The sequence below is a fragment of the Lepidothrix coronata genome, unplaced genomic scaffold (genome assembly GCF_001604755.1).
Source record: "Lepidothrix coronata isolate B3197 unplaced genomic scaffold, Lepidothrix_coronata-1.0 Scaffold86, whole genome shotgun sequence".
In the NCBI taxonomy this organism is placed as follows: Eukaryota; Metazoa; Chordata; class Aves; order Passeriformes; family Pipridae; genus Lepidothrix; species Lepidothrix coronata.
The window spans coordinates 1,010,009-1,019,974 of NW_016690266.1; the positions used below are offsets into that span (position 1 = coordinate 1,010,009).

The following is a 9,966-nucleotide window of genomic DNA, read 5'->3' on the forward strand; positions in this document are numbered from 1 at the left end:
CAAACCCCACTGTGGGACAGCAATCTGAAATACCGGGACATTTCCTTCTAGAGGTTCCCACTAGCTGACACTTCAGCAACAACCCTTTCCAGTGCATGGCATCCCTGGAAAACCAGGTCAGGGTTTGCTGGCATGCTGACATGAGTGGTATGAGCTTGGGTCCTGCAACCCCACTATCCCTGTCCACGGATGAGGGATGTGCAGCACAGCTCCCACATGCCTGGATGAGAGAAAACCCCCACCCAAGCCAGCAAGAGTGGAGCAGACCCCTCATTCACTGCAAATCCCCCACCTTGGACAGACCCAGCACTCCTCCACTGAGGGTGTTCAGAACAATCTGGGTCTATCCAGGAGATGCAGGTTCATGTGTGGTTTTCAGGAAGGTGCAGGGCATCCAGCTGTCCAGACTCAGACACCTACACCTTGGACATCCTGAAGGATTCACTTCCATCATAGGTAGACAACCAGCACAGATCAGGGGAACCAGACCCTGACTCTCTGCATCAGCAGCATGTGACCAGGTGTTCCCCACTTGCCCCAGTCAGAGTAGGGAATAGGGAATACTCCACTTCTGGCTGGGCTTGTGTGATGATAGAAGTTACAGCACTCCATGAGCATCTTGTACCGGGGAGCAGCCTGCAGCTGGTGCAAAGCACGTTGGGCAAAAAGCACGGCCAAGAAGGGAAAGGCATCAGGTTTTGGGAGCAGGCAAAGTTCTTAACTGAGTTGCCAGCTCCCACCCTACACTCCCCCGTGCACATGAGATGCCTACACAGGGGCCAGCGCTGCCACAGCCCAGCTTTTATGACCCTCAGGACAGGCTGCAACCTGATTGCTTTCCCAGACAGGGTCCTCTCAGAGAGCAGGAGTGGAAAATATGACAGGAAGGATTCTCATGTGTGGCCCATTTCCATATCTTGGCTTGTAACAAGGTTCAGTTTGCATTTTATGGACACTTGCTTTTAATCTGGAGCAAAAGGAGAAGAGGGGATTATTTTTGGTTTGGGGGTTATTAAGGGGTTTTGGAGATTGCTGTAAACCAGTCAGTTAAAAACAAACCTCCATAAAAATGCTTCTCTGCTCACCACATTTTATACTGTTCATAACGTCTTTATAGGGGGAGGGGGTTAAGTTACTGCAGGTTTAAGAGATTATTTTCCATTCTTTATGTGCACTACTTGTGTATTTTTGTGCTTCACCACCATGAAAGGTCCTTGGGATCTTTCAGAAAATCCAGAACTGTGACTTTTGGCTCACAAGAAGCGGCACTTAGCACTGCCCAGCCCTCCTCCCACACCAGCTCCACTTCTACTGGCTCCTGCAAAGAAGCAGCCAAGGCTTGCCCAGTCCCTAAGGGCATGGGGAGCACACCAAGGCCAAACTGCCAGCCCACAGCTGCTCACTGAGCTTTAGGTGGCCACCCTGACTCTCCCACTTCAGTTTAATTTCAGTCTCCCGCCAGCAAGGGCATGTCCTGGCAATGGGGCTAATTTGGGATGGGAGAGCATGACCTGCGTGGCTTGTTCAGACACACAACTCCTCCACCATTGTGACTCTTGCCAGACAGCACATTGTCATGCACAAGCTTACTCCTGGGAAGCAGAGTGGGGTTGAATGCTCCATGGTGGCCTCCCATGTTGCTCAGCAGAGTGAAGCATTACCCAGATTTTACCTGGAGCGTTGCTTCATGAGGCAGGAAAGCAAAGATTAATACCTGCATTGCAAAGTTTCTAAATTTTCTTTAAACAACTTTTTCAAATTACCTGGCCAAAAATGTAAAGGATGCCAATGGTCCCCGCTATTTGACCTCCAAGGACAGTAGAAATCATGGAGTAGACTCCTCCACTTCCAATGCTGCACTTTTCACACACTCCAATTCCAGACAAGACTGTCACCAGGGCAACCAGGATGACAAAGGACACCAGAAACATGCCCATTACAATGCCAGTGTTTCCCTGGAATGAAAAAAAATAATCAAATAAAGATCAATTCACACCAACTCCGCTGAGATAGAAAAAGGACCTACCTGCCTCTAGTCACTAGTGATGTATGAATCTGGAGTCATTACAGATTAAAAGAAATGCACACAGATACCTCTAGTTGTCTAATTAACGTAACTGATTGCCAAGTTTACAGCTCCTATTAGTACCCCTTTGATGTAAACCTGTCTCAGCCTGGGGCTCAGCAGACCTTTACATGAGCTGGTTCTGCTCTGTCACAGAATCACACAGAATATGCTGAGTTGGAAGGGACCCACAAGGACCATTGTATCCAACTTTCAGCCCTGCACAAGACTTCTCCATGAATCACTGATTTTGTCCTCTGGTTTAAAAGGAATGAGGTCAAACAATGATTCAGCCACCATAGGCAGGGGATCGCTGCCTATTTGCGTGGTTTAGAATGACATGCTTAAAAAAGCCACAAAACACTTTAATAACAAAAAGTAGTTTCAAAATTGAACCCCTGGGATTTGCAAAAGCTGATTTATTAACAGCACCAAGCTCGTATTTTAATTTTTCAGAAAATTTACCTCTGAAAGCTCTGATCCTCCCAAACAATGAGATCCCAAAGAACAAAACCCCAAAGGCAACACAGCACGGAAGATAAATAACAGTCTCATAAACCAGAGTGTGCCAGCCCTTATCTGAGGGACGTACACAGAGTGACAGGTGGCTCTCGCCCTCCATGGGCTCGGGGGAGTTTTGTGCACAGGATTCAGCCCCGCTGAAAAAAAAACAGCCCTTCCTGCTTGCGGCAGAGGGAGGGCCCCAGGAGGAGCTGCTGCACCAGCCACGGTCTCAGTGTGGGGTATAGAGCAAAAGCCTCTGAACAAACACAGCTGCAGGTCCCTGTTGGCACCGTTAAGGGCCAGCATAACCCATTTTTTGGGGTGTTCGGTTTGCCATTTAGAGATGGATTTTCAGAAGGAGAAGGTGCTTAGCACCTCCAAAAGCACTTAAGGACCTCTTCTGAGCTCGGGATCCTGCCACCCTCCTACCCTCTCGCACACGGCTGTAATTTCTTTTCCAGGGTCAGAAGTTCTCCCTCGTGCTCCAGCCCACCTTCCTCTGCTGACAAATCACTCAGACCAGCGCACAGCAATCAGAAATCTCCTCCAGTGCCCAGCGCGTCGTTAAGGTCTGGCTTCCCTTCCCTGCCTTTACTCATATTACAGGACATATCCACATCCCCCCTTTCCAACCTTGCTCCAGCAGTGCTCATCTTTGAGGTCACACTAGCCGTGATGGGGTTTGTTTATCACCACCACTAAAAGGCTGCCTCCCTGCTCTGGGGTTGGTTGAAATCCCAGATTTTTTTTTCTTTTCTCTTTTTTGTGAAAAAAAAAAAGAAACATATCCAGGATGTTGCTATCATCATAAAATCCTATTTTGGTTCAGCATCCTGCTGCCTTTGACAGGGGTGTTATCTGGTCAGTGGGGAACAGAGCCAAGGTTTGCTATAAATGCAGCATAAACGCAGCTGTGGCTGGGTCAGCACCACAGCCCACTCCAACTCCATACTCCTTTTTAAAAGGACAATTGTTCTTTTTTTTCAACTGCTTACCCTCAGGTTAAAGGGTTAATAAATCTGACATGCTTTAGTTAAAAAGAAATAAATTAAAAAAGGCAAAAATATGCAATTCATGTAGCCTTGGGCTTTTCCAGAAAGTGCTGGTGGCACAAGGCTATGGCAGCAGTTAGTTAATGGGCAATCCAATGGTTTCCAAAGAAGAAAGGGTTAACATCAAGACCCGAGGAGGAAGGCTGGACTCACAGCAACAATAGCAAGCAGAGAAAGTGGGAAGAAAAAGCCCCCATTAAATGCTGATGCTTATTTATGCATGCGCCAGAAGGGGTTAGTGCAGCAACTATCCTTGTCAACATTCAGGCAAGATTAGGGTCCTCTGCAACTGCAAAGCTGCAACAGCCCGGGCTCCAGCCCTGGAAATTTATAGCAAAAGCCTGACTGTGAACAGCTCGATGTATGACTGTCCTCTGCCAGGGGAGCTCTCTGCCAACCTCAGTTTCTCCTCCCTTCCCTTTCATGCTAACTTCCAGCTGGTTCAGTTTTTCTTTTATTTACTGGCTTTATTTTTATCTGTGTTTGGTCCAGCAATAACTTACTTTCAAAGGAGATGTGGAGGAAATAAAATCAGAAGGAAAAGGAAGGTAGAAAATCATCCCAACTTCTTCAACAAAATGACTGCAGCTCCCCTCAACACCTCCAGAGCAGTAATTTTCAATACAAAGTGTCTTCTTGGTCCTTTCGGAAGGCATTCACCATGCCTGTGACATTAACTCATGCCTGTGACATGAACTCTGCCTGAAGCTCAAATCCCATCCATCCCTGGGGGAGCTTTCCTTATTCTAAGAGGAAATGTTAAGGGACAATACAACATTTTTCATCATGAGGGGAGCAGGGACACTCTTCCAGGCTCTGACTCTCAGTGAGATATTATTCTGGATCCAGAACTGAAATTCTCTTTGATAGCAATGACAATTTCAACTGACTGAGGACTCCCTGTTCAAGAAATCAGGGACTCAATCACTGATGCATTTAGAAGAGATCTGCTCCAGTGGTGTTAGGAACATGGCTGAGTACCTGGAACTACGGTGATACACTTCACCTGAAAAGTGGTTATTCTGTCTTGACAATACAACACAAGGATGTCCCTGTTCATTGTCAAGGTTGGTTGTTGTGTTTTAATTTTTCTTTCCAAAAGCTAAAATAGGAAACCACTTACAAAAACCACTTCAGCTTTACATTTTACCAGAACTTCTTCAAAAGCTACAAAATACCAGAGGGCATAAGCAATGTTTACAACAAACAGCCCAGAATCCAAAACACTTGGGTGGTGATGGATATATAAAGTAAGGAGGTGTGAAGGAAAATGTCTATTCAAACGTCCAGCCAAGTCAGCACTCACTCACCACGAGCCATCCTGTCCTCAGGAAAAGAACCACTCCAAAAATGTTGATCATGCAGGAGGTGAAGACGCCATCCCATGTTCCAAAAAGCACCGGCTCCCATACAAACAGCTGGATCTTCCACCAGGGCTTGGTCTCCGTTTGAGATACCTAGAAAAAGCAAAGCCTTGGTTTTACCTCTCATGTTTTAAGGGCAGGCTGCAGAAATGGTGCCACAGCCAGCCACCAACAGTGGGACAGCCACCAACAGCTGCTAAGGCAGGCCTTTGCTGCAAGCTGCCTTTAAGATAAAGGGGCAGTAGGGCTGTTGGGATCCCTGGGCCCTGAAAGAGAATGTTCCCTGCGATACCCTATTTATATTCTTGTAGGATAAGCAGCAACAGAGTCCCACTCAGGCTCAGTGAATTAACCTCATTACATGAACCAAAACCATCATTCAAGGGTCCTTTACAGAGCCTGCAGCTGTACTGAGTTTCTCCTCCTGTCCCTGCCAAACACCCCACCAAGGCAAGCAGGGTCCTTGGTGCATGGGAGAAGTCTCTTACAGGAGATGACAAACCAGGTAGGACCAGCTGGGACCAACAGAGCAGATTAAGATGGTCTTCCCATCACAGTCATTTCTGATAAGGTCACTTTGTTTCTAGAGGAGACACAGGACTCTGGTACTTGGGGGCACAGTGAATTTCAGCATTGCTGGAACTGAGACCTGAAACTCCAGGGAAATGAGAGTTTTCCTATGGCAACTGCTCCCTCTGACCTCTTTCCCTTTGTAAATAATACACCTCAGATTTACATATCAAAACAAAGGGCAGTGTCATTACTTTGGTCCTGTTCACTTCCCACAGAGGTGACCAGGAGGAGTGCAGAGACCATGGAGATGGAAATTTGGGAAAGGAAATGGCTCTCTGACATACCTGCTGTGCTTCCTCATGGAAGAGCTCTTGGACATAACCCTCACTTTGGGGAGCATTCAGGCTGAACATCATATCCTTCGCGTTGTCTCCGCCTGCCCAATGCACAGCTCCAAAACAACCACAGGCGAGGCTGATCCAAGTGGAAAGTCAGCTATTCCTCTCGGTCAAATTCCTGCAGTGCGGGATCCTCCATTGTAGAAGATTCATGGTTTTATTGCACTTTACTGTGAAAGCAGGAAAGACAGAAGACATGACTGCTGCTTTCTCAGTCTGCCAAAGCACAAGGCCATTACCCACAGGGAATCGACAGCAGCTCACAGCGGATGCTGAACCACAGAGTGACACCACAGCAAGCAGAGAGCAATGCTCCCCCAGCACCTCCCAAAGCCTGCTCCTGGCACAGGCTCTACCACTATTCCTACATTTAACAACCCTTGGTGGCCTTTCCTGAATCTATCCACACCCCTGGCGTCCCCAGCATCCTGTAGCACTTCGCTCTGTGTTGCCTGCAAAATGCATTTCCTCTCCTTGGTTTTAAATCTGGTGCCTGGTAATTTCATCGCAAGGCCCCGTGCTCCAGTGACAGAGGACACACGGATTATTTACTTCCCAGCACCACCAATCACTTCACAGCCTTGATCCCATCTCCTCCAGCTGTACCTTTTGCAGACTAGGGTCCTGCCAATGTAACCTCACCCCTGAGAAGTGAGTTACCTCACTCTGCCCCTCTCCCAGCACGATGCAGAGATGAAACTGGAGCAGTGGAAGGGATTCACCACCACAGACTCACACTCTGCATTCCTGATGCTCTCAGCCATCCCCTGTACTGATGTACAGGAGCCTTTTTTCAGTCACACCCACCCTTGGAGCTACAGTCTTGTCTGCAATGGCCCAAATTCAGACTCCTATCTGTCACAGGCAGACTCTGGCAGAAACAACACCATGTATGTAATCAAGAAAGCAGCATCAAGCTTTATTTCAGGGGTAACTAAACCCATCTTTACAGAAGGGGAAAGCTAGCACAAGCATTTCTCTGCCTTAAAATTGCTGGTTCTTTCTCTCATCAGGTTGTCTTTAAAATTAAGTTCTCTCTCTAATAATAGAGAGGTACATTTGTACACCTCCCTCCAGCTGGCTGCAAGTCTTAACTTCCCCCAAATTTTCTTGTGAGGCCCATCAACAAGCCACCCACAGCCTCCCTTACCAGTTGTCAACAGAGCCTTTTTGGCCATTCCTCAGTACAGCTTACACCATGCCTAGGCAAGACAAAGAGGACTGCAGCCAGAGGGGAGCAAGCTCCATGACTGTGGAGAGGGAAGTTTGTCTGGATCGTTGGCTCTCCTGGGGATGGTAAGTGTCCTGGCCAGTTGAGCTTACATGCTTAAAAGAACCAACCATGATCACAGAAGGCTTGTACCAATGGCTGGACACCTTACCTGAGACCAGAGACCAAATTAATTATGGGCACAGTGTAGGAATCTCTGACTCCTCAAGCTTGCAAACTGTGGAGACAAAGCAACCCACAGAAATGTACTTTTCCTATTGCACAGGGACAGAGACATACAGACACTGCTTTGTGTGTCACTCAGGATTTCTGTATCAGTCTGAATCCCAGCTCCCAGATCAGCACTTTCACCATCCTGCCCTTATTACCCTACTTTGAAACACCCAATAGTAAATACCCAAAGCAGACGCTGCTCCACCACTGTGTTTCAGCTGCAGAAGGTCTCCTACAGCTGGGGTACAATGGTCAGCACAGGAGGTTTTTCTTTGCCCTGCCCACGTGGCCAGTTAAGCAGCATCAAATCTATAAGAGTTCATTGATTCCCTGCTGCTTCCTCCACATTTTTTGAAGCAAATAACCCCTCACAATATCATAAATGGTTGCTGTTACAGAGAGATTGGGGCTTCAAGCAGGGCAAAAGCAGCAGGAGCAGATAAACTCCAAAGAAACAAAGCTCGTGTTTTTATGCAAATAGCCACAATAATAAAAAATGGAACAAAATACACAACGTGAAAAAAGATTACAACTGAATAGCCATATTCTCCTAAGATTCCCCAGTGCAGCCCTTCCTCAATAGAGACTTCACTCAGTGAAGCAGTCACTGGGGCCATCCAAACTCCAGTCTGCCACAGCAATCCTGTCCGGATGTAGGAAAACAGGGAGGCCGCAGCCTTGCAGCCCCTTGCTCTCCTAAACCACTCCACCAAGGGACCCCAGGAGGACATGGCCCTGACCCCTTGCAGTGGCTCAGAGTGGCTGAAGCCACTCACTCAGCGTGCCCAGTGTGTAACCACGTGTAGGTTTGATACACCCTATTACCCACCTGAAACTTGCAAAATACAGAAAGAAGGGCTGCACGCAGGGAGTTCAGACCTGAAGCACACCTTGCAAGACATTCTACCTTCCTAGACATTTAAATCCCCTTACCCCACCATTTCCTTCCTTTTTCTCTGCATTAACACCCATCTCCTGCCCTGTGCTCTGGAGCCCTCTCTGCTCAGCCCTGCTCCTGCTCACCTTGGTGTAAGATCTTTCTCCTCCACAATCTCACGAAATTGCCTCTCCGCTATTGCTCCTCTGTGGCATTTCCAACTGCCTGAAATCTTTTTACTCAATTCTGTAATTATTTACATCCCTCCACAATGCATGGATCCATTCATCCCTAGGAGGCAACCGAAGCAAACACAGGAGGGGGTACAAAGAGCAGAAGCGAGAGCTGAACAAACATGCCAGGACGGCCGCTGCACACACAGCCACAACCCGATCCATGCAACATGCTTGTATTTTTTGCAATTTAGGGTCTGCAAGTGAAAAGTCCTTGTGGCAGGAGCACCCCCCTTGCCCCATGCAGTACTGTCCCAGCGCAGCGTGGTTCCTAAGCTGCTGAACAGCACAGCGATGTTTTTGTGCGCTATTATCTATCCAGGTCACCAACCCTGAGGAAGCTTTTTCTGCTATACACACCAGCAGGCCAAATAAACCAAACAGGCACAATTTAATATAAGTGAGCCTCTAGCTTGGGAGATAATTGATGTTATTTTTCCTAAAGTTCCTGCCAAATACACTTACCAGTCTATAAATTAAAGACAAATGGCTGTTTTAATCTTTCCATACCATTTAGCATTCAAGGGAGCAGAAGAGCATTAGCAAACCTTGCAAAAACATTACAAAGGCTCATCTCCTTTCCCTGCAACACTTCTATATTTAATTACAAACCCAGATTCCTATAGATCAAATTTCTGTGCCCTCCACATCCTTTCAAAGCACTATTTTATTAATCATCACATTAAAGCTATTTCTGAGCTAAGCGTCGCTGCTCTGAGCTACTCAACAGCTGGCTGATTTTTAAGAGGAAAGGTTAACGCCTTCCCAAGCACAACTGCGTGTGGTCCCACGACCTCCGAAGGCTCTGTCCTTGCCAGAGGAGGTAATTCCAAAGCCTCCCTCCCTCAAGGGACTCAGCAGCCAACAGCACTTTAGTTTTAATAAATCCCCCCAACTCTTCTCCAGGTCAAGTTCTTAAAAACACCTAATTTAGGCGACTCTTAGGAAGGCGGGAAGTAGAGGGAAATAAAGCGGCTACCACTGCAACGAAGGTAACGCCGCACAGAGCAGCTCTTGGCTATTCCCAGTTACTCATTTACTGCACCAGCTCGTTATGTTTTCACATATCTTTGTAGTGTAACGAAGGCTGTGGAACACCACAGGTGGGGAAACAAGCCCGGGCTCTCCCCAGCAACTTCAATTTCCCGGTGTGGCCGGACGGCTTCGGTTTTGCAGAGGGCGCGGCGTTGCCAACACCTCCCTGCCAAGGGCTGCGGCCGCCGCCGCACCGCGCTGCCCACCCTGCCCGGAGAGCGCTCCAACTACCTGTTCCCTCTTCTTTTTTTTTTTTTTTAAAAGGTTTTTCGTCCCCCCTTTCCCCTCCCTTTTCTTTTGTCTTTCCCCCCCCCTTTTTTTTGTACTTTTTTCTCTTGTCCTTTTTTTTTTTACCTTTTTTCCTTTTTTAATTTTTTTACCTTTTTTTCTAAAGGGTTTTTTTTAAACACCACCCCCCCTTTCATTTGCCCTTTTTTTTTTCTTTTGCCTTTTTTGGGCCCCTTTTCCACCTTTCCCCCCC

At 47.4% G+C, this 9,966-nt stretch overlaps 1 protein-coding gene across 2 annotated transcripts in view; it reads right to left on the reverse strand.

The window, feature by feature from the left end:
• Positions 1-9,966, reverse strand: part of SLC12A8 (solute carrier family 12 member 8) — a 50,769-nt gene that overhangs the window by 40,517 nt on the left and 286 nt on the right. For both annotated transcript variants that reach the window (XR_001875774.1, XM_017820838.1), the window contains exons 2-4: positions 5,843-6,066; positions 4,932-5,078; positions 1,764-1,955 (exon numbers count right to left, since the gene is read on the reverse strand). Coding sequence is in view for 1 of the 2 variants with exons in the window: in XM_017820838.1 (XP_017676327.1) it covers positions 1,764-1,955; positions 4,932-5,078; positions 5,843-5,914 (411 nt within the window). In the remaining variant the exon portion in view is untranslated. The remainder of the gene's footprint in view (positions 1-1,763; positions 1,956-4,931; positions 5,079-5,842; positions 6,067-9,966) is intronic.